Here is a 25,161-nt window from a genome sequence, read left to right on the forward strand (position 1 = left end):
GTACTAAAATATTGTTCTCAAGTACTATTACTTTGACGAATTTTTACTTAAGTACGAGTTAAATTACTAGTCTAAAAATCTACTCAAGTAAAAAGTAACTCATTTAAAATGTACTCAGAGTAAACGTTACTTAGTTACTTTTTAACAGAAGTCTCTCCTGTGTAATGCAAACAGGACAAGTGGATATAAATCTCACAATAGTTGTTTTTAATTAATATACCCAGGAAAAAATGTACTGTGAAATTTCATAGTAAAACTGTGAAATATTTTACAGTTCTACTTTGAAATTTTGATGGTAATTTGGCCACTTCATGGTTCTACTGTGAAATTTTATAGTAATCTAGTTGACAGTTCCACTATCAACTTTCACAGTAAAACCATGAATTATTTCACAGTTTTACTATAAAAAAAAGTTCACAGTAAAACTGAATTATTTTACAGTTCTACTATGAATTGATGGTAATTTGGCCACTTCATGGTTCTACTGTGAACTTTCATAGTAGTCCAGTTGACAGTTCCACTATGAACTTTCACAGTAAAACACTGAATTATTTCACAGTTCTACTATAAACAATTTCAAAGTAAAACTGTAAACCTGATTGATTATTTTACTGTGATGTTTAAAAGTTCCACTGTAAACTTGGTAAACAGTTTTACCCTGGACTTCACAGTTTACTTTGTAATTACTGTACTTTGACATTAATTATACAATACAATACAATACAATGTATAGATCTCACAACTCCATTTATTCAGCAACGGTATAATTTCAAACACGCACAAAAACAACTGGTAAGGATTCCTTCTAAATGGTAAACTGATAACACATGTACCAACTTGGCATTCTATAATGTAATGTTAAATGCATTAAAATAATAGTAATATAAAAAATAATGGTAATAGATTGTATTTGTTATATAATAACATAATTATATTACACTTAATAATTTATTTTACGATGGTAATTATACAATAATATAATTTTATTATACAGTAATATATACAATTATATAACTGAATAATGTATTGTGGTATAAATCTACAGTATATATAAACTCTATACATACATAATGAAAAATCGAATTCATAAGCATTCACTATGCATTTAATTATGGCAGTATTGGGTGCTTGGATGTGTCCTATGTCTGAGTGTGTGTGGGGGTGTGAATTGTGACATGAATTACACCTCTTGTTTTCCTAGCTTGTCCACATTGTTGAATTTGCTGGTGAAGTACACTTTCTGGACCTCCTTCATGGGGAAAATCTGTTCGGCCACCTTTAAAAATGCAAAAAAAAATAAATAAATAAATAAATAAATAAAAATAATCAAACATTTGCCGCCATCACCTCTAAGCTACAGGGGCCCTAATATATTTCATCAGCAATGTCTTACATCTGATGTATCATAAGGCATATATTTGGTAAGCGTATCATTAATTACCATTAATTGTTATGGTGCAAAAAATATTTATTGCTGAAAAACATGACTTACCTTCATCTGCACTAAAGCACTGACGCAGACAGATCTTCTCTCTTTTTAATTTCATTATTTTAGTAGCTCAGACTGCCTTAAGATGGATTGGCATGGCCCGTCTGATTCACTAGTTACTAGAAAAAGAATCAAACAATTAATATCAGCAGCTATGCAATCAGTACACAGTTTAGCATTTAGTAACACACCCAACAGAAGTTGAAAACAGTCAGGGCTTTAAGCATATATAGATATGCAGGCTGAAACTTGCTGCTACTATCATGAACAAGAATATGAAAAACCCATCCTTATGTGCTGATGTAAATGTAGGCAGATACTGTTATCTACAATACCCGGGTCTTCTCTGTCGGACACTGAGACTCTCTCAACCTCAGCAGCCCTCCTTGACATGTGGTCATTTTCCTGGAATAAAAATACTGTTTTTAATTTCATATTTAAAATCTGTAGTTAACAGAATGCTACAATAGCTTAAACACAGTGGCACAAATGCAGGGTTTTCCCTGGGTTGTTGGCAGGCTTACGTGGTGTGGTCACTGGGCTTGGGCTTAGGTGGTGCCCAAGTTTTATAGGGAGTAGGGAAAGAGTAGGGAAAACCTGAAATGTGTGTTAATAGACATTTCCTGAATAAATCATATAAACTTTGATCAACTGCCCCAGTTTCACAGCAATAATTTAAAGCACACATATCACCCATCATTCCAAAGAAAATGCTGGACCTCCACTATTTTAGGAGCAACTTGCAGGTTAACGTTCACATTTAATTAAGACGTGTATAAATAAGACATAAAAGGTGAATTGTCTTGTAGGAAATATTAAAAGCATTTATATTATCTGTACACTTAGAATTATAAAAAGTGATAGGTTTATTATAGTGCAGTTTAGCACTGTAACAACACTATAAACTAAGTAATTGTACCAGTCTTAACGCGTTGCAAGTATTACTACGCATTTAAAAAGAGCACAATCAATTACCGTCAGATAACAGACTGTTTATGCTAATGGTTTAGCTAACGTCCCAAGTAACTAATTTGAAGACATAGAATCCTGAGACCTGTGTTATTTTCGGCTTTCTAAAATGGCCATTTATTTTTAATAACATTTTAGGCATAGTAAATATATTATTGTGTATTATTATAAACTGTTTAAGTTAATGACTTACCATCGAACTTCAGGGTTTAGCAGGGCGCCGCTTCACCAACGTCTTTTTATCCATTTCTCACTTTCCAGGTAACAGTTTAGCCGTTGATGAGATTACCGTCGTCAGATTCTTGTCCTTTAATAAGTTCTGACTCAATAACACATGTGGCAGGAACTTTATCTTTAAGCAGATACACAGCGCGGACTTTAACAGACTCGTTTTTGAGAATTAAATCACTGAAACTGACACAAAATTTGTATTTCGCGCGGTTCACCTGACGCGAAGCTCGAGACGCTTGGTTGAAATAACGGTCTCAAATCAAGTGCGCATGTGCGCATGCCCAGATGTCCAGACTGACATGATGTCTGACATGATGTCTGTAGAAGAGAGGTTTGCGCAGAACAGGCATAATAAAAGGCGCTATAAAGTCATCTGTCTGATGTAATATTGATGTAATGTAATATTTGTCCTGTCTGCATGAGGTTATTTGTATTTTTGTAATATTATAAATATGTAAATCTGTGCTGTATTCTTTTTTTATTGGAATATTGTTAATCATCTATTTTTTTTTTAGATGTACAGTGTATCACAAAAGTGAGTACACCCCTCACATTTCTGCAGATATTTAAGTATATCTTTTCATGGGACAACACTGACAAAATGACACTTTGACAAAATGAAAAGTAGTCTGTGTGCAGCTTATATAACAGTGTAAATTTATTCTTCCCTCAAAATAACTCAATATACAGCCATTAATGTCTAAACCACCGGCAACAAAAGTGAGTACACCCCTAAGAGACTACACCCCTAAATGTCCAAATTGAGCACTGCTTGTCATTTTCCCTCCAAAATGTCATGTGATTTGTTAGTGTTACTAGGTCTCAGGTGTGCATAGGGAGCAGGTGTGTTCAATTTAGTAGTACAGCTCTCATACTGGTCACTGAAAGTTCCAACATGGCACCTCATGGCAAAGAACTCTCTGAGGATCTTAAAAGACGAATTGTTGCGCTACATGAAGATGGCCAAGGCTACAAGAAGATTGCCAACACCCTGAAACTGAGCTGCAGCACAGTGGCCAAGATCATCCAGCGTTTTAAAAGAGCAGGGTCCACTCAGAACAGACCTCGCGTTGGTCGTCCAAAGAAGCTGAGTGCACGTGCTCAGCGTCACATCCAACTGCTGTCTTTGAAAGATAGGTGCAGGAGTGCTGTCAGCATTGCTGCAGAGATTGAAAAGGTGGGGGGTCAGCCTGTCAGTGCTCAGACCATACGCCGCACACTACATCAAATTGGTCTGCATGGCTGTCACCCCAGAAGGAAGCCTCTTCTGAAGTCTCTACACAAGAAAGCCCGCAAACAGTTTGCTGAAGACATGTCAACAAAGGACATGGATTACTGGAACCATGTCCTATGGTCTGATGAGACCAAGATTAATTTGTTTGGTTCAGATGGTCTCAAGCATGTGTGGCGGCAATCAGGTGAGGAGTACAAAGATAAGTGTGTCATGCCTACAGTCAAGCATGGTGGTGGGAATGCCATGGTCTGGGGCTGCATGAGTGCAGCAGGTGTTGGGGAGTTACATTTCATTGAGGGACACATGAACTCCAATATGTACTGTGAAATACTGAAGCAGAGCATGATCCCCTCCCTCCGGAAACTGGGTCGCAGGGCAGTGTTCCAGCATGATAATGACCCCAAACACACCTCTAAGACGACCACTGCTTTATTGAAGAGGCTGAGGGTAAAGGTGATGGACTGGCCAAGCATGTCTCCAGACCTAAACCCAATAGAACATCTTTGGGGCATCCTCAAGCGGAAGGTGGAGGAGCGCAAAGTCTCGAATATCCGCCAGCTCCGTGATGTCGTCATGGAGGAGTGGAAAAGCATTCCAGTGGCAACCTGTGAAGCTCTGGTAAACTCCATGCCCAGGAGAGTTAAGGCAGTTCTGGGAAATAATGGTGGCCACACAAAATATTGACCCTTCAGGAACTTTCACTAAGGGGTGTACTCACTTTTGTTGCCGGTGGTTTAGACATTAATGGCTGTATATTGAGTTATTTTGAGGGAAGAATAAATTTACACTGTTATATAAGCTGCACACAGACTACTTTTCATTGTGTCAAAGTGTCATTTTGTCAGTGTTGTCCCATGAAAAGATATACTTAAATATCTGCAGAAATGTGAGGGGTGTACTCACTTTTGTGATACACTGTAAATAATGTCTTTTTGACATGTTTTTCATGTCATGTAATTAATTTACCCCCACACACATACATTTACACCCTTCATTCACATACCTACTTTAAATAATACATAAATATTATATACATTATTATTGTCTTGATATTTGTATCTTGTCGTTTACCTATATGGCCATAGTTAAACTGTAAATTACTGTAAACATCAAACATTAGAAGAGGTGACTATGAACTATTCCTAGTTGAACTTTAAACTGTAAGTTGACTGAATTTAACAATTCAACAATATCATGTTTACAGTTGAACTGTAAACTTCACAGTCAACATTATTAAACACCAGAGGAGGTGGCCATGAACTTCATGGTAACATGAGAGTTCACAGTTGTACTTATGGTCAAACTGTAAAAGTGACAGTAGAACTATGAACTATTATGGTTCAACTGTAAACTTTACAGTTTTACTGTAAACTTTACAGTCAATATTATTAAACACTGAAAAGGTTACCATGAACTTCGTGGTAACATGAGAGTTCACAGTTGTACTTATGGTCAAACTGTAAAAATGACAGTAGAACTGTGAACTTTTATGGTTCAACTGTAAACTTAACAGTTTTACTGTAAAACTTCAGAGTAAATTTTTTCCTGGGTATATAATAGCAAAAACATGTTGATACAACATTTAAAAAATTTAGGGATGTGTAATGTGTCATTTTAGTACAGACCATCCCAAAAAACACTTTCCACTGAATGACCACTGAAGTTGGCATTAATTGTGGATTCTATAGACCAGTGGATTCATCACCAACAAATACCAAACAACAGTCATACTGCAAATCTCAGAACTCAAAACAAGTCAAGGCTACAAAGTGCTGTGACTTTCACTAAATGACCCAAAGAAAACCTTCAAGATGTAAGACAAAACCTTGCCAATTCTTTGACATCAGACTATGTTGTCAAATAATAAAACGTCAAACTCCAAATCCTATACCTAGATTACAGCTCCTTTGTTTTAGCGCCAGTTTATTTTCCATCCCAGCATTCACTGCAGCAGTTACCCAGACGCGATTACTCAGTAACAGATGTTATTTCAAATGTAGCGATTCTTTCTTTTTTTTTTGTATTTCACCCCTTTTTCTCTCACTTTAGTGCATCCAATTTCTGCCCGTCAATCATCCTCTCACTAATGCTGGTCCCTGCTCCTGATTGGGGAGGACAAGGCTGCTCCACGGCCCCTCCGACACGTGCACAGCAATCAAACATCTTATCACCTACACTTGACAAGTGCAGTGCAGTACAGCGCTGTGTACGGAGAGCCACATCCTCTTCCGCACTCCTTTCCCATCTCCCAACCAGCCAGCAGAGGTCGTAATCACACTAGTCTGAGAGAGAGTACCCATCCGGCTTAGTCCCTACCCTATCTGAACAACAGGCCAATCGTGTTCATGTAGCCGCTCAGTCTCAGCCGGAAGGTAGAGCCGAGATTCGATACGATGTATTGGAGATCCCAGCTATGGTGAACAGCGTGTGTTTTTTACCGCTGCGCCACCTGAGCGGCAACACGAATTACAATTCTTCATACAAAACATACTTAAGTAAAATTACCGGTTGTAAAATCTACTTTAAAAAGTACAAGTACACAAAAAAAATACTCAATTACAGTAACGCGAGTAAATTTAATTCATTACTTTCCACCTCTGGTCCTGGTCCCTTATTGACATGCAGATATATTCAAGTATGAGTTTTCAGAATGGCTGTAAGATGCCAACACGTGGCAACTGAATGTTGTTGTCTACAAACGTAATTTGTTTGTTTTTGGGCGATGACGTTTTTGGCCCAGATGGCCTTCCATAACGCTCTGTCGGCTTTGCCTAACAAAGTACCTTCACTTCCTATCTTCCACAGCGGCTTGCGTAGTGAAACCCACAATGCTGACGTAAATGCGCTGTTCAGGAAGTGAACACGTGGGTCAGTGGCTCCACGCTTCTATACCGCTTCGGCTCATTTAAGGTAAAAATATATATCATGTGGATTATCAGTTTCACCAAATGTATATTAATGATTTGTAAGTGCTGATATGTAGATCAGATCATTAGCGCAGAAAATTAAATCAGAACAGCTACTTTATAGTTATTATGATTATAACTGAGTTTTGGGCCGGGTAGACGCAAAAATAGACTTCAGTAAAATGCAATACACTCGGCTAAATCATGTTCTAGTTTTAAATTAAGTTTATATAAATGATTACTGAAGTCAAGTTCTGGTTGTGGTACTACACAAGTAATCATATTTGTTTGGCTAAGTAAGCCAAAATCACAACTTTGGTTGGTTTAGTCCATGGAACTCATGTCGTTGGTTAGCTGGCTAAACATGTACAGTATATTAACGTTAGTTTCGGTTTTACTGACCGTTCCATTAACAGGATAAATTCGGCTCTGTTTATTTAACAGCACATTTGGTTTGCGTGTATAGAGTATAGGTTTTGTTTATATTCTTTTATTTCACTTACCGGTTTAGCCTAGTCAGTGACTTCGATAGTTTGGTTTCGGTCCCAATATAGTGTGTATGTGAACCACCCAAACTGGTCTGTTCTGATGACATTCAAATGCTTTTTTTTTTAGCTTGAAAATGTGTAGTCAGGATGTTAAACTGTTCAATTACAAATGTGATACGAATGTCTCTCTGATGTCAGGTGCTTTTTTGGCATTTCTTACCCTTTCTTAATACAGACTTAATGATGCAATTTGTCTGGTTATTCTTCTTATTTTTTTTTTTATTATATATGTTTATGTTAAAGGATGCAATTAATTGGTCCAGTATTATAAATCATTTTCCTTTTAATGGTTTCTCTGAACTCTTATCAGTTTGCTTATTATAAATGTTGCTAACCCATGTTAATTTTTGTTTCACAGTTTCAGGTAGAATTCATCAACTTCTTTGTGAGTTTTCTATAAAAATGGCAGTCAGAGCTTCATTTGAGAAGAACAATGAAATTGGGTGCTTTGCAAAGCTCACAAACACATACTGCTTAGTGGCAGTCGGTGGCTCTGAAAACTTCTACAGGTAAGTCCAGCTCCAGATTAAGGTCGTTTTTACACTTGGTCTGAATACTTAAGTCTGTATCCATTGTTGATTCTGGGCTTTTTTTGATTGTATAATCATCCCAGAGTTTGTGCAGCCTGATTTTTTTTAACCTCTATTGTGCAATTCTGACACTTGACTAGAAGCTTGTTGAGCATCGTATTCCAAATGTATGAAAAGTAATATTGAGTTTGAGGTAAAATAGCTTTTGATTCTCTGTGAATGCGTTTCTTGTTTAAATTGGTCAAATAAACAAGATGTTTGCAATCTTTGCAGTGTGTTTGAGGGTGAATTGTCAGAAACAATACCAGTAGTGCATGCCTCCATTGCAGGATGTCGGATCATCGGGAGAATGTGTGTGGGTAAGTTTGAAATTGATGATTTTTAGGAAAACACAATGCATGTTCTTTTAAATCAGTTTTGTGCTCTTTTAAATATTCATGATAACGTAGAGACTTTTTATTCATAAACTTTTGTTACATCAGCATCTAGAAAACTACTTTTACTTAGACCTTTTTATTTTGTAGGAAACCGTCATGGACTTCTTGTACCCAACAACACAACAGATCAGGAGTTGCAACACATAAGAAACTGCCTGCCAGAGTCTGTACGCATTCAGAGAGTGGAGGAACGGCTGTCTGCACTTGGAAACGTCATTGCATGCAATGACTATGTGGCTCTCGTTCACCCAGACCTTGACAGAGTAAGACTGAATTCTGCTCTGAATGTCTTTAGTAGCAGTAAAATGAGAATAGAACTCATGTTGCTTGTTTTTCTATTATAGAAATATAGACATGCTCTATATGGACAAAAGTATTGGGGCACCTACACCCTACACATTACACCAAATGGCATTTATATGACCTCCAATTCTAATCCATAAGCATTAATAATTAATAATTAAGGTTCGTTTCCCCCCCCCCTTGCAGCTATAACAGTTTCCTCTCTTTTGGAAAGGCTTTCGACAAGACTTTGGAGTGTGTCTGGAAATTTTGCCCTTTAAGAGTATTTGTGAGGTCAGACACTGATGTTGGACTAAAGGGCCTGTCGCAGTCTCTGTTCTAATTAATTCCAAAAGTGTTGCATGGGCTTTAGGTTAGGGCTCTGTGCAGGCCAGTCAAGTTCTTCCACACCAAACTCACCCAACGTTTCCTTTATAGAGCTTGCTTTGTGCACTGGGGAACAGTCATGCTGGAACAGAGCCTTCTTCAAACTGTTTTGGCATGCTGAAGCATTAGGTTTTAACCTCACTAGAACTAAGGGACCTAGGCCAACCTCTGAAAAACAATCACATAGATTTATCCCTCTTTCGCCAAACTTTACAGTTGGCACAATGCAGTGAGGCAGGTGATGTTTTTGACATTTGATAAAGAGGTGTGATTCATCATGCCACAGAACACATTTCCACTGCTCCAGAGTCCAGTGACGGCAAACTTAACACCACTCCATCCCACCCATGGCATTGTGTTTACTGATGTAAGGCTTGCATGCAGCTGCTCAGCCATGACGCTCTTGGTGCACAGTTTTTGTGCTGATGTTAATACCGAGTCAGCAGAGAAATAGTGACTTTTATGCACTATGTGCCCCAGAACTCGGCAATCCCGCTCTGTAATTTCAGGTGGTCCGCCACTTTGTGGCTGAGTTGATGTGGTTCCTAAATTATTTCACTTTTCAATAATACCTCTCCCAGTTGATCACGGAATATCTAAACGGAAATACATTTTCCAGTCAACTGGGGAATATCTAGAGGGGAAGAAATTTCACAAACTAACCTGTTACAACAGTGCAACCTATTACAGTACTACGCTTGAATTTATGGAGCTCTTTAGTACGACCCATTTATTTTTGTTTGTAAAGGCAGACTGCATGTCTAGGTACTTGATTTTATATACCTGTGGCAAGGTGTCTGAATGAAGTACCTGAATTCAGTGATTAAGAGGTGTGTCCTAATACTTTTGACCACACACTTTCGAATGACACAAAATATTTTGAGAATAGTATGAACACTGCCCACTGAGTTTAATGTGTAAAATATGCAAATATGTAATAAACTGCTAGTCTATAGGTGAGGGTGAGCAGTCAGAAATAGTGCTAGTGCACTATGGCCTTGTGGTGAAAAGTAGAATTGTGAACATTTGGCTTCTATTGTACCCCATGCAAAATGCAAAGAAACCTTTTTTTTTTCTCTCTGTGCTTTAATTCACTGACAAAGGTACAAAGAAATAACCTAATCTTTTGTCTGACTAATTTGATTTTATAAATAAAACTAGAATTTTGTAAATATAAACCATTCAAACTTGATACCTGCAACATGCTCAAGAAGTTTTTAAATATTCAAGTTTTTAAATGTTTTCACAGCAGCTTATTTGATAACAGATTAGGGTATCTAATTGGATATAAAAAGGGGACGAGCAAGAAAACTTTATGCCAACGTTGTGAGAGAACAGTCAGTTCCAAAAGCACATTTTCAGCAAAATCGTTCTCTGGGTCTGAGCTCATATCAGACAGACCAAAAGACAGTAAAAACATAGACCATCCAGACTTATCAGTAAAAGGTGCAAAAAGCCTACACCTGTCATGGTACAGTGGTGCATCAGTGCGCATAGCATGGGTGACTTGCATATGTGTGAAGATACCATTGACACCTGGGCGTATGTTGGGATTTTAGAGAGACTTATGCTGCCACCAAGGCAATAATTTTTTTTTAAAAGAAAGTCCATGGTTATTTCATCAAGACAATGCCAGGCCTTATTTTGCATGTACTACAACAGCCTGCCTTTGATGACACTGTTTGTGCGATATTCTCTAATTAAAAATGTATGACGCACCATGAAGAGGAGAATCAGCCAACAGTGATTACAGGCTGTTGAGCAGCTGAAGTATTGTATCAAGCAAGAATAGGCAAAAATTCCACTTTCAAAAATGCAACAATAAGCATTTTCAGTTCCCAAACGACTGAAATATAACACAGTTGTAAACATGCCTCTGTTGTCAACTAAATATTTTCAAGTACAGTTAAATTCAGTTTTACAAAATACATACATTTTTGGTAGTGGGTTTTGTCGCTGTTTTAGAATGATAATGATAATTCTCCTAATGTCTTGTTTAAATACTGCTGTAATGTGTTGTACAGGAAACAGAAGAGATTCTAGCTGACACCCTAAAGGTGGAGGTGTTTAGACAAACTGTGGCTGAGCAAGTCTTGGTGGGTAGTTACTGTGTGTTTAGTAACCAGGGGGGGCTTGTTCACCCCAAAACATCTATTGAAGACCAAGACGAGCTGTCCTCACTACTGCAAGTGCCTTTGGTTGTAAGTAAATCTTAAATCAGTTGACACTTGTATTCATTTAAAATACAATGTTTCACTTTTATGATATGTTTCTATGTATTTATATAAATTTTAGGCTGGCACTATAAACCGTGGTAGTGAGGTGATTGCTGCTGGTATGGTGGTGAATGACTGGTGTGCCTTCTGTGGTTTGGATACAACAAGCACAGAGCTGTCCGTCATTGAGAGTGTATTTAAACTCGGTGAAACACAGCCAAGTGCCATAGCCACCAGTATGAGAGACTCCCTTATTGACAGGTACAGTCCATTTACTTTTGTCAAAGTTTTGCATATTGTCAGCTTTTTTCTTCTTCTGCTACTTTTAAATAAAAATAACAAAATCAAATACATATCGAACATTAGTACAGAGAAGTTTAGTCAATTATTTTTGTAAGCAGCAATGCACTGCTCTCTAAATCTATCCACAGATTTTATTTCAGATTTAGGGCAGCACTTGGCCACTCAAATTCTTATTTCTAAGCTAGCTCAGTGGGTATCACTGTCGCCTCACAGCAAGAAGATCCTAGGTTCGATCGCCAGGTGGAGCGGTCTGGGTCCTTTCTGTGTGGAGTTTGCATGTTCTTCCCATGTCTCGGTGGGTTTCCTCCGGGTGCTCCTGTTTCCTCCCACAGTCCAAAAACATGCAAGTGAGGTGAATTGGAGATACTAAATTGTCCATGACTGGTAACATTCATGACAGAACAGATAGTTACTGGTTACACAAAATTCATCAGTTCACAAGTTTTAATGTCAAACAAAGTGTGTAAAACATGACGTTAAAATCCTAATAAATACATACATTTCTAAGCTATTGCTATTTTTAAGTGTATTTAGGAATGCAAGCTTTTCTTAAGAATGTGTGTATACTTAACATTAATTTCCCTTTTAATCCTGCCCATTTCCAATGAAAGAGAAACAGCCCACAACAATATTTTCACCCCCAATGCTTCATGCTGTGATGTATGTCGGGTGGTGTGCCGTGTTTGGCTTTGCTCTTCAAGGCCAGTTAAAAAAATCAGTCCGAGTCTTAGTTGGCCAAAAAAATCTTTGACTCATAGCATTAGAATCTTTTAACTGTGTGTTAACTTTTCTAGAAGTCAATTTAATGCTAGCCATGTGCATACAGTTCTTCAGTCCATTAAAGTTCCTAACATTACTCTTTGTTTTTAAGGGTGGTTAAAACAGTGTATATAGTGTTTAAATGCTAACTTTAAATGGTAATTAGGCCTTTATAGGTCATTGAATAGTGGAAATTTAAGTAGCTTGTTTGTTTGGACGTTAAAAATGGCCAACGTAATTGTAATGTTTGCGTGCTTCTAAAATTTTTTTTTTTTTTTTTTTCTTCACAGTCTGACATAAATGCAGCATGGTTTTAAAGTGGACAAGTCTGAAGATGACTACCATCAAGTTAAACGTTTTATGCCTCTTCCACAGGACACTCTTTGTACCATATAAAATGGTTTTGTATTGTATAAACATGTGATGTCAACCTAAAGTTATTGTCAACTATCATGACAAAATCTCTGATCTGTTTTTATGCAAGGTAAGAGCAAGAGCTGTCTACCTGGAGTACTTGCTGTGAAGCTGTACTTTATCACTTTCATTGTGTGAATGTAGTGTATTATTAATAAAGCCTTGCATTATTAACACTTACAATTGTATGGATCTATGATAAATCTGAAGGAAACTTGGTTTGGCCATTAATAAATAAAATGTGAAATTTAGCGTTTTACATACTCTGTAAACTTTATACATGTACAACTGTTTTTGTGTGTTTATTATCATGTAAATTCTGACAATCTGTGGCCCTGGCCAGGAAAAAGTGGTTGAGCAAAATGAAATTAAATGAAATAATTGATCATTGGTGACACCAAAATGAACTAAAACTAAATTACATTTCAAATGAAGTTTTTAAGTAAATGTTACTACACAAATGATATAGCAGAAGTTTTAGATTTGATTGACATCAGCAAATCTAGAGGGAAAGTTTGGTATGGTTTATTAGCACAGTAATGTGGCAACAGTCAAGCGACAGATAGCAGTTGAAGATGTATTTGACAGTAACCTTGACAACAAATGACTCTTTGGTGCTATTTTTTGTTATATTTAAGCAGCAGTTACATTTAGGCATGCGCTATGTACATCACAGAATTATAAAAAAGGAGAATAGGTATACAAGAAAAATGTAATTGCTTGAAAATTGTTTCATTAGATTTTTCTCATTACTTTGTGAGGACTAGAACACCAACAGAATCAGTATACACAATACAGCCTAATTATACAAATTCAGCTTGGAAAAAAAATCAACAAAATTGTTGAATGGTACATCTTATTTGTTCTAAAATACAAAATCCAGCAAAGAAATAACATCATAAAATCATTTAATAATCAAATAAGCAAAATATGAAGCATGCATAGTGAAACACTGACAGGTAAGGCCATCCAAGGCAGAGTGCAAAGCATTAATAATTGCATGTTGACTAAAACTATCACCTACAACTCATATATCTCACAATGTTTCTCTAATGATGTTGTTTTAATATGTAGAAATGAAAAGTGCAAACAGCTAAAAGCATTAAGTAATACACTTGACAGTGATACTTAGGCATCCAGATGATCTTACTGAAATGCATTTTAGAAACTAAAGCCAATGTATGTTGATGGTATTGCTAATTACTATGACTAGTATGGCACATCAAATTTAAACAATGTTTTCGAGTTTAAAGCCCCCCCCCCCCCCCCCCCCCATATAATTTGCATATATTAACAAACCTGCTATATTTGGATTGTGACAAAAGACTAGAATAATAACAATATTTTTCAAAGCAAACTGAGCCATGGTAGGAAGCACAAAGTAATTTCCTTGGCAATTTGTATAGTAGCTTGCAGATCTAATGGTAGTTAGCTAGTGTGATACGTTGGTACTTTGCTCACAGCTAGCAGAACAAAAATATGAAGGTAGGTATAAATAACAATATAAAAGCTAGTTTAACTTGATAAATCCAAGTACATTTGAGATTTGAGTATTAAATTGTGTCTGCTTAGACTTACAAACAACTTCATCCCCAAAAGTTAATAAACATCTTTATTAGAGTTAATAAGCTGGTGATGGGGGTTCACCAAGGCAGTGCTTCCTGAAATTTTATCAGGCTGCAACAGTGGCTGGAAGCAGGTCTTGTTGGCTGCATGCATGGATTAGGCTGGATTTACACACACACTACCTCTGTGTGTTGTAAGCAATGTGGAAACGTCATGCTTTTTGTTTTGCTGCCCATAATAACAGGTAAGAGTTTTTTTACACTGCCAGTGTTGTAGAACAGGCATTGCCTTAAGATTTTAAGCCCTGAGACCATTATTAATTGGGCTGCAAAATATAAAATCCAATAAAAAATAAAGCAAACAGGAACAAAAATGTAACCAGTGTTAGGAAATGCAATTAAAAAATAAGCGAATAACTAATTTGTTGCTTCATGCAAAATTGAATACAACTCACAGCTGTACAAAATTTTTGTGGTGCTCTGACTGTGCCAAAAAAGCAGTACAATCATTGTATTTCAGTCCTGTAACAGTACTGAATTTAAAAAGTAATCACTGTCCTCTATCTAATTTGGGACAAGGCTGAGAACCATGCAGAAGTAATTGTTTGTAGCTGTAACTTTGCTGTCGGTGTTCATGACGTTAGATGTGTCTTTTTTCTTCAAGGCCATTAAGAGCGTCTCATAACAAATCTGCCAGCCAGCTATTATGCATGATAAACTAGCCAAGGAATGGGCACCTCGTTGCAGTCGAACTTTGCTTGCACCATGTGTCTTCTGTAATTGATTAGGATCAATTGTGTCTATATTCCCATTAACCACACCCTAAATACAGTAAAGAATTGTGATTAGATGCTGATTACTTTTCATTGTGGCATGAATACAGCACTGCTACAGGACTAAAATGCAATCAATATACTACATTTTCCTTTAACACATTTAAAGCACCACACAGTGCTATAAAATACCACTGCAAGCTGATTGAATTTCAAGTTGATTTGTATTCACACAAATTCAGCATTCCATTCTTTTAAAGGCAATCAAAATGTATTGTTAAGAGGTCGTGTGACATTAAATCAATGCAATGGATCTTTTACCTTTCATTTTGGCATGCTTTAGCCCTGCATGGTGAAAAGCAAAGCTTTGCCTTGGTTTAATTTGACAGTTAATTGTATACAATTCGGACATTAATCCAGCATTTTGTTAACTGCAAATCATCATGTATTGTTTTACAGTAAAGCGAAGCAGTAAAGTGACATGAAAACAATGCAACAGAGATTTTGCTGTTCATTTTGGCATGTATTCTGCATGATACTATGGAAAAGCATTTCTATTTTTCACTGCAGTGATAGCATTTCATTTTGGCAGTAATTCCTCTCCATAATGTTATGCCTTATATATTTCTGAGAGACCTCTGTAATATAGGTTGATTCTACAGTTCTGAAATGTCTGCTCAAGTCAAATAGTAAAGGGTAAAAAACTCTTTACATTAATGTGATTCCTGGAGAGAGTAATAATACAGGGATATCTGTACATCGAGTTATCTGACCCCTAAAAATCTAGATTATAAAGATTTAAAACCTAAAGTTTGGGATGCTGTCACCTTGGCTGTTGGTGCAGATTTGTAATTCCTGTTTGGTCAGGGGGCGGCACAGTGGCTCGGTGGGTAGCAGTCACCGCACAGCAAGAAGGTCCTGTGCGGAGTTTGCATGTTCTCCCGTGTCTGTGTAGGTTTCCTCCGGGAGCTCCAGGTTAATTGGAAACACTGAATTGCCCTATAGGTAAATGGGTGTGTGTATGAATGTGTGTGTGTGTATGTGTGTCTGCCCTGTGATGGACTGGTGCCCCATCCAGGGTGTTACTGTGTGCCTTGCGCCCACTGAAAAGCTGGGATAGGCTCCAGCATCCCCCCGCGACCCTAATTGGATAAGCGGTGAAGAAAGTGAGAGAGAGAGTGTTTGGGCAGGTTGTACTGTTTCTCAGCACTAATGTTGTGTGTATATGACCAGATCCTGCAAAATAGATCTTTTTAAGCAGCAGTGCTCTTTACACCATGCAAAGGTTTGCAAAGGGTACATGTCAGTCACGCTTGCAATTACATTGCATTTATTTTGGCAGAGGTGTTAAAACTCTTATTATTAACTGATTCAATTCTCCTCGATTATATTTCTAAAGCACTTGTCATTTAAATTGTTTGTCATTTTTCCAATACTCAGCATAAACAAAAGTGTTTTGTTTTTTTTGCTTAACCCATGGTCCTCTTTTTCAAATCTATTAAATGGACCCAATCATTGTATGTCAATGTACCACAAAGACAATTTCAATAGTCTGGTCCCATAACAAAACCTTTCTTTTAAAATCCAGTGCAAATGTTACAACTGGAAGCACTAAAGAACATTCATTAATGCACAATCAAACACAATTAGCATGTCTTTGCATTCATGACCTATTGAATAAGTAAATCCTGGCAATCTTAAAGTCACTTTAGAGATTACGTTTCTTGGAAGCAAAATCATATCTTGGTAATAAACAGCAATAATTCTCTGCCTGTAAATCATATTGATTCTATTATCGATTTACTTCTTTAGCAAGCACACTACAAAACACATTAGCAGCAAAACAGAGATAGAAAAAACAGGACCACAAACAGGAAATAGAATACAGGAAGGCATTGCTGTAACCTTGCAGGTTATGGCCACTTTGAAGGACAAGCTTAGTTGTTTTCTTCCTTCAGATCAAACCTGAAATAGGTATATTGCAAAGACTTGTTAGACAATTCCACCATTCAAAATGTACTTGAAACATTTCTGATTTTATTCATGGATGACGGTAAAGTGTTCACTGTTTTTATATTATATTGTCTTTACAAATTTCCAACTTTATTTTTGTAATCAACAAAAACAGCAAATAAATATTACTTTGTAATAGTTTACTAAATATTAAATATTAAATAACATGACTAATATGTGTTTATACACTTTGTAATTGAGACCAGCTTTAATCAACACAATACAAATGTAATTATACACAATGTATGCATATATATATGTACACCGATCAGCCATAAAATTAAAACCACCTCCTTGTTTCTACACTCACTGTCCATCTTATCAGCTCCACTTACCATATAGAAGCACTTTGTAGTTCTACAATTACTGACTGTAGTCCATCTGTTTCTCTGCATACGGTTAGCCCCCTTTCATGCTGTTCTTTAATGGTCAGGACTCTCCCAGAACCACCACAGAGTAGGTGTTGTTTAGGTGGTGGATCATTCTCAGCACTGCAGTGACACTGACATGGTGGTGGTGTGTTAGTGTGTGTTGTGCTGGTATGAGTGGATCAGACAGCAGCGCTGCTGGAGTTGTTAAATACCGTGTACACTCACTGTCCACTCTATTAGACACTCCTACCTAGTTGGTCCACCTTGTATAGACATAAAGTCAGAGACGATCGCTCATCTATTGCTGCTGTTTGAGTTGGTCATCTTCTAGACCTTCATCACTGGTCACAGGATGCTGCCCACGGGGTGCTGTTGGCTGGATGTTTTTGGTTGGTGGACTATTCTCAGTCCAGCAGTGACAGTGAGGTGTTTAAAAACTCCATCAGGCTGCTGTGTCGTCTCCACTCATACCAGCACAACACACACTAACACACCACCACCATGTCAGTGTCACTGCAGTACTGAGAATGATCCACCACCCAAATAATACCTGCTCTGTAGTGGTCCTGGGAGAGTCCTGACCATTGAAGAACAGCATGAAAGGGGGCTAACAAAGCATGCAGAGAAACAGACGGACTACAGTCAGTAATTGTAGAACTTAAAAGTGCTTCTATATGGTAAGTGGAGCTGATAAAATGGACAGTGAGTGTAGAAACAAGGAGGTGGTTTTAATGTTATGGCTGATCAGTGTATATAATCACTCTACAGAGTGAGTGAAGTCAAGACTGTCTAGTTAAAGAAATTATATTCACCGTGACATCCTTAGTTCCTTTTGGTAACACAGCTTTTTGGTGTATTTTGTTGTATTTATAGAGATCAACCTCACCTTTTTAAATGCATTTTATTTACCACCAGATAACACATGCTTTGCCAAAATCAGAAAAACACACCCATGTCTGACCACTGAAACCACTCAGATTCTCATACAAGGTCTTGCTATGTCCAGACTTAATTTCTGCAATGTTTTACTTTCTGAACTGCCTTTGTTTCATATCTTTACTTTGCACAATTCAGAATGTTGCCGCTCATCTGGATCATAACCTAGAAAGGTTTTCTCATGTAACTGCTTTAGTAAAAACACTCTACTGGCTTCTTGTTGAAGCCAGATTCATGTTCAAAATTCTTAACCTGGGCTTCACCCCAAATGATGTACATTCCTTGCTTAAAACTCAACACTTACACCAGCTCAGATCTTTAGCTTCAAAGTATGTCTCAGTGTCCCCTGGCTTTCCCTGCTTGTAAAACAGCTCATAGTCTTTTTGCAAAGAGCTATGCAGTTTTTATTTGGTGTATTTTTTGTTCCTTGTATTTTATTGAGTCACAGGTTAGACAGTTTATAAAGGTATAATACAAAAGGTAAGTACTAATTACAGCCAATTCCAGCATTCTACCTTTTTTTAAACTGTTTTGCATGTTTCGTATTCTGGATAGGTGTGTCTGGAGGGTTTGGTTATGTCAACTTAGTGTGTGTGTGTGTGTGTAGAACTCACCATTCTGTGACACCTGAGACAAAGTCAACCTGCCTCAGATCTATTTCCACCTAAACAATAAAAGTTTGTTATTAATATTAAACATTGATGTATTGTTTGTATTTGTACTTTATTAGGATTACCTGTACACCTGCTCACTTATGTATATAGTTTATACAGCCAGTCATGTGGCTTTGCCGAAATGCATAGAATTATACAGACATGAGTCAAGAGTAATATCAGTAAACATCAGAGAAAATACACTGTGAGTGAATTTGACTCTAGTATGGTTGTTGGTACAAATCATGCTTTTGTTGTTTTTCCAGTAAGTGGCAGTATGGTCCGAACCACCTTGTTGATAAGAGAGGTCAGAGGACAATATCCAGACTGGTTTAAGCTTAAAGGAGGGTATCGTTGCTGACCATATGCTTCCTTTTTTGGCAACAACTTAGCATCTTATGTTAGCTGTTTCTGGCATTTGTGCACAAACTGGTTCCATAAACATTCATTTAGAGCACTTTTTCTGAATCCAGTACAGCAGGGATGTGGTATAATGAGAGATTTATAACATTACCTTGCAGCTAAAAACTGGCATTCATTTTAAAATGCTACTGTATGTTAATTGGACCAAAATCTTAAAAGATTGTTGCCACAAAGAATCAAGGCTGTTCTGAAAGCAAATGAGGTTCTACCCCATATAAGTATGGTGTTTATTATATAGCGGCCAGTAAGCATATCTGCAGCAACGCAATATTTAGCAGAAAAAGATATTCAATTACCATAATTTGCCACACTTAGCTGATAATATGAAAAATCATTAATCACTTACCTGACCAATGACGTCTTTGTCTCGACTCATGAAGGACGAGCTGTGCTTCACACAAATACTCAAAAGTCGCTGCTGAACATCCTCCACACTCATATCGTATTCAAACCTTAGAAATATTATTAGATTATTGCATCGGCAAACACACACACACTTACACACAGACTATGGAAAGTGACAAACATGATCTTATGAAAAAATACCAACCTTCTTAATTACAAATACTAATTCATGAATGTTTGTTTCTTCCTTACAACATTACATTTAAACTGTGTGAATGACAGGCTAAACACTCTACTAGTATTACAAAATAACACATTTGCCATACTATGTACTTTAGTTGTGTAAGGTGCAGCTTAAACTTAAACCGTGCCTTCAGTAAACATTAGTTTACTGGGTTTTAAATTTTAATTATTGACACCCTAATTAATTTTTGATATTTATTTAAATTCTCTCAAGCAACTCAAGATGCATATTCTAGTTGTGGCTTTACAAGACTAAATGCAAAGCAAAACTGATTTTCTGGACTGTCCCGGTCGACATGACAATTTTATCACTGGTACAAAAAAAAAAAAAAAAAAAAAAAAAAAAAAAAAGTTAATATATTGTTTTTGAATGATGCAAAAGTTTAAGTGATGCAGCAATCTATTATGAGAATTCAGTCTCAAATCATTAATATTACATTCTAGTTTGATGAGTCGATAATGTAAGGCTGCAAAAATAAAATAGAGGAGGTAAACATACCAGGACATTATTTTCCCTTTTAAAAAAAATCAATTTCTCTGTCAATTTTGAGAGTTTATGGTAATCAGATGTGCCGTTGAACAGATTAAAGCAAATAAACATAAGCTGAGTCCAACAAAAACATCAAAATATGATAAAGTTAGCAATAAGGCTTAGGGTTTGGGTTTACAGCAGCAAGCATTTGAGGTTTTAAGAGGCCTGAACGGAACCAGTTCAGGAACCAGAGTTATTTTAGTCGAAAAGAGCTATATAAGCAGCAAGCTACTTCAAATTATCACACTTTTTAACATCCCAAATGCATTTTAGACTCTAATCTATGATAATAGTGATGAGCATCATGAAATGCTCTCTAGCGAATTTAGAGTGATATAGTCATAAATGTGGCTTTATCTGCCTCATCCAACTCAAATTACAGGATTAATTAGCTGACATTTTTAAAGTGATTAAATGCTAGTCCAATCTACTGTTAGTTTTATCTCACATTCACTTCTGTCTTTTAACCGAGAACTTAAATCATCAGGTAGTGACAGTAGTTTATAGATATAGTCTATAGATACATCACAAATGTATGCACATACTGTATATACCAATTGTTCTACACACCTTTCATTAAACTCTGGATTTAGGTCTTTCTTTTTCACAGCTGTCTTTTTCTTTGTGGCTTTGTTCTTATCAGGGAGCAGAATCAGGGAGACATAGGTGTCTAAACCTTCTTTGGATGAAGTCACCAGGCCTCTAAACACAAATAACACAACCGTCATGTATTACATGTATGCAGTAGACCATTGTTTAGACCAGGGTTTTTCAAACCTTTAGGTGGGTCGCAAGCCGAAAAAAAATGAGTCTCAGAAAAAATATTAATGAAACTGTATGCGAACGCCCCCTTGTGGAGGCTTTATGTTACATCTTGTATAGGCAGAGTAAGATGCATTGTGTTGCCTGGGTCACGTAATAAATCCTGGACAAAATGTGGGTCACTGGAAAAATGTTTGAAAAACCCTGGTGTAGACCACTGTTCTAAACGATCACACTTATTATTACTTTGTTTCCATACCCTTACACCTTAACATTGTAAAATCTTTATTATTATAAAACTACAACATATAAAACTATATTTCTCTCTGTATTATGGACTTTTGAGAAAAGCATTGTCTTAACATTGGTTTAATTTGTTTATGAAATGCACCAAACATTAAAGTAATAAACCACATGTAGTTTATTGTACTGTAGTTAGATGTACAATATAAATGTTTTTGTATAGGTAAATAACAATTATAAAACGGATAGTTCCGGTCCTAAAATCTGATTGGCTGAGCCGCGTTCGAAGCCGTTGTAAAATCCCCGATAAACGCACACCTATGACCACCTCACATCGTTCCATATTAATACGCCACTGAAAAGAAAAAGTTAATGTTATTTTTGCCTTCATGTTACCTAGCAACACTGTTAATCGAACTACCTGGCATCGCGAAAGAATGCTTTATTAAAGCAATAAGCCACGAGAGGCCGTGCTAAAATCATAGCAGTAACGCACGGCCTCTCGTGGCTTATAGCTTTTATAAAACGGCGGTCAACATAAAATACAATAAATACAACAATGTTTAATTCATAAATGTATTTATTGTGTATAAACTTACAATAAAGCATTCTTCCGCCACGCCAGGTAGTTCGATTAACAGTGTTGCTAGGCAACATGAGGGCGAAAATAACATTAACTTTTTCTTTTCAGTGGCGTATTAATATGGAATGATGTGAGGTGGTCCTAGGTGTGCGTTTATCGGGGATTTTACAACGCTTCGAACGCGGCTCAGCCAATGAGATTTTAGGACCGGAACTATCCGTTTTATAATGTAAGTTTATACACAATAAATAAATTTATGAATTAAACATTGTTGTATTTATTGTATTTTATGTTGACCGCCGTTTTATAAAAGCAATAAGCCACTCGAGACCGTGCGTTACTGCTATGATTTTAGCACGGGGAATGACGTTTTTGGCACGACGCGAAGCAGAGTAACGCACAGTAACGCACGGCCTCTCGTGGCTTATTGCTTTATTATGTCATGCTTGCAGAATACCCTGGCCATGACTATGTTTCAGCCAAGTTCAGCTGGTTTCCCAAAGCCTCTGTCCACCCAAGCTTGCTCTTTGATTCAGCCAGTCTCTGAGTCCTTGTCTGTCTGTCGGGGCCACAGCCATTGGTTTAGCATTAGCATAGCCTGTAGCCTAGAGATCCATGTTTGACATTGCAGCTCCCCCCTAGTGTTCAGTGTTTTGTCACGTGTGTTAATCACGTTCCTTGCTTTGCCAGTTAGTAAAGTTATGCTCATGTCTCTGCATATGCATCCTAATAAATAATCTGTCCTAGGAGGGTAGATGTAACACTAATACAATTAACTGTTTTAATTCTAATTTTACTAAAGTTTGAAAAGCATACATTACCATTAAATACACATTACCTATTAATGAATGTATTCTTGCAAATCTTTACCTTACGGTTGCCAGAGGATGAAATAATGGCACTTAATAACAATAAAACAATGATTTTGTTCTTCAGTTTATATTTGGCAGTTTATATTTGATCTATATGTTATAAAAACTGTACACTTTCTCTGTGTCATGTTTTAAAAATTAAAAATGCTTTAGATATTTAGCATTATTGAAGATGTTTATGGTAGCTAAGCCTGTATGAGAAGTTGCTACATTTTTGCAAAGGACATTTTTGCCAGTACAAGTCAGATGTAATATATACTGCTCAAAAAATTAAGAGAACACTTAATCATTACAGTATAACACCAGGTCAGTTAAGCTTCAGAGATATCAATCTGTCCAGTAAGAAAGTACAAGTAATTGTGAATAAATTTTACCATCTTTGGTGCAAATGAAAGTGACATTGGAGAGGCAACAGCAAGACAAGCCCCAAAAAGGGAAAGATTTTGCAGGTGGTGGTAACCATTGGTTACTCTTTCCTTATCTTTTTTGATGAATTTTGCTCTAGTTTTGCATTCAGCTTGTGTCCTTGTCACTATTGGTAAAATGAGGTGTAAATGCAGCCAATGCAGCCAGGTTGCACAGGTAGCCCAGCTTTTCCAGGATTGCACAGCCATTCGTGTTTTTGCAAGAAGGTTTGCTATATCTACCAGAAGTCTCAAGAGCATGGAGGAGATGCTCAGGCTGTTACACGAGAAGAGCTATACAGGGGCTTCAACCCAGCAGCAAGATGATATCTGCAAGCAGGAATAGGAGTAATACTGCCAGAGCCCTACAAAATGACCCCCAGCAGGCTAGTGGTGTACATATTGCTGTATGTACATATATACTTGGGACCTGTGCTCACAGCCCAGCACTGGACAGCTCAACTGACATTCGCCAGAGAACATCAGAATTTACAGGTCTGTCACTGGCACCCAAATGTCTTCACAGAGAGCAGGTTCACACTGAGCACATGTGACATGTGAAAGAGACTAAAGATGCTGTGGTGATCATTATGCTGTCTGCAAGAAGATGAAAGATGAAAAAAGATTCCCTAGTACAGCATCTGCTGACTCATTAGGAGCGTGCCCAGATGTTGCCGGAAGTGCATACAGGCACGTGGGGGCCATGCACACTACTAAGTCACATTACAGGTTACTGTGATCAAATTCACACAAATTGGATCTGCCAGTGATTTCATTTTCATATGATTCCATGAACTATGCCATCCCTCATAAGGCTAATGCTTAGGAAACTGTATTTAAAGTGCACAAATCTATAATTTCTATAAAAGTTTCCAATGTTTATGCAGCAAAATACACAGTAGAGTTTAAATGAATGAACAGTACAGTTTAAATTAATGAACAAGTGCAACCACCTGCTTATGATAGTTATATCAAACTGCAATGCAAGTAACATATTGTTGAATGTAATTATAAATAAAAATTTTGATTTTGATTCATTCTGATTATGCACCTCTAATATGTACTCATTAAATGCCAATTGCAATAGGTGCTTTTGTGCTTTTGTAGACATCCTGGCAATATTTTACTTTCAGATTATGAATTCAAATTTCAGAAATGCACTGACATGTACTAAAGCTTTACTTAGTTCTTTACCCTCAAGAGTTTGCTTTGACTACATTCTGCCTCATGTGTACGTCACTTTAAATTAAATTAATCTAAATCATTAAATATAATAAAAACAAATGTGAGACTGTATACAGACCTGCAGGCGTGAATGAGCACAACAAGTTTCTTCTGGTAGGACAATGAAATTCTGATCTGCCCAGTGATGGCTGCCTGTTTGTTGCTCAGTACAGGGCCTGTACCAAGTGCCATGAGTGCTGCCATCTTAGAGTCCAAGATCTACATTCAAACAGAAAAAAATATATAACTGTGCCTTTTTCTTTGCTTTAACAAACTGACTTTTTAAAATTAAGAGGCCAATGTCTGAAGCATTCAACAAAGAGCAATAACGACACATACATTTTACAAAACATATATTACAATATATAACATCACAGTTATTAGTAAATAAATCTGTGCACTATTAAGAAATTATTTAATAGCTTTCAATTACTGAATCACAGATTTATTGGAAAGTATGGGAGAAATCTAAAATCTAATAACATTTTCCACATGAATTACAATTACTGGCACA

At 36.9% G+C, this 25,161-nt stretch overlaps 2 protein-coding genes and 1 long non-coding RNA gene across 3 annotated transcripts in view; 1 reads left to right on the top strand and 2 right to left on the bottom strand.

Moving 5' to 3' along the window:
- Nucleotides 1-740: 740 nt before the first annotated feature.
- Nucleotides 741-2,927, bottom strand: LOC134316971 (uncharacterized). The gene is made up of 4 exons (XR_010013148.1): nt 2,652-2,927; nt 1,825-1,894; nt 1,493-1,608; nt 741-1,276 (listed from the first exon to the last, which is right to left on the bottom strand). It is a non-coding gene; the product is annotated as an uncharacterized LOC134316971 (long non-coding RNA).
- Nucleotides 2,928-6,745: 3,818 nt separating this feature from the next.
- eif6 (eukaryotic translation initiation factor 6) lies at nt 6,746-13,093 on the top strand. Its single transcript, XM_062997558.1, has 7 exons — nt 6,746-6,833; nt 7,736-7,886; nt 8,181-8,266; nt 8,432-8,607; nt 11,038-11,214; nt 11,309-11,490; nt 12,582-13,093. Exons 2-7 carry the CDS (start codon nt 7,780-7,782, stop codon nt 12,589-12,591), a joined length of 738 nt encoding a protein of 245 aa, XP_062853628.1. The 5' UTR covers nt 6,746-6,833; nt 7,736-7,779; the 3' UTR covers nt 12,592-13,093.
- Nucleotides 13,094-16,820: 3,727 nt separating this feature from the next.
- Nucleotides 16,821-25,161, bottom strand: part of esyt1b (extended synaptotagmin-like protein 1b) — an 84,752-nt gene continuing 76,411 nt past the window's right edge. Inside the window, exons 48-52 of the mRNA XM_062996734.1 lie at nt 24,727-24,866; nt 21,130-21,261; nt 19,786-19,891; nt 18,978-19,027; nt 16,821-17,008 (exon numbers count right to left, since the gene is read on the bottom strand). Of these exons, the coding sequence (XP_062852804.1) occupies nt 16,981-17,008; nt 18,978-19,027; nt 19,786-19,891; nt 21,130-21,261; nt 24,727-24,866 (456 nt within the window). The 3' untranslated portion in view covers nt 16,821-16,980. The remainder of the gene's footprint in view (nt 17,009-18,977; nt 19,028-19,785; nt 19,892-21,129; nt 21,262-24,726; nt 24,867-25,161) is intronic.

This window comes from Trichomycterus rosablanca, chromosome 6 (assembly GCF_030014385.1).
Source record: "Trichomycterus rosablanca isolate fTriRos1 chromosome 6, fTriRos1.hap1, whole genome shotgun sequence".
Classification (NCBI taxonomy): Eukaryota; Metazoa; Chordata; class Actinopteri; order Siluriformes; family Trichomycteridae; genus Trichomycterus; species Trichomycterus rosablanca.

Bases quoted from the DNA above. Each gene is read 5' to 3' on its own strand.
- eif6 (XM_062997558.1), top strand. From the start codon at position 7,780: ATGGCAGTCAGAGCTTCATTTGAGAAGAACAATGAAATTGGGTGCTTT. The intron at 8,267-8,431 runs GTAAGTTTGAAA...TTTATTTTGTAG, and splicing joins CATCGGGAGAATGTGTGTGG to GAAACCGTCATGGACTTCTT. The intron at 8,608-11,037 runs GTAAGACTGAAT...TGTGTTGTACAG, and splicing joins TTCACCCAGACCTTGACAGA to GAAACAGAAGAGATTCTAGC.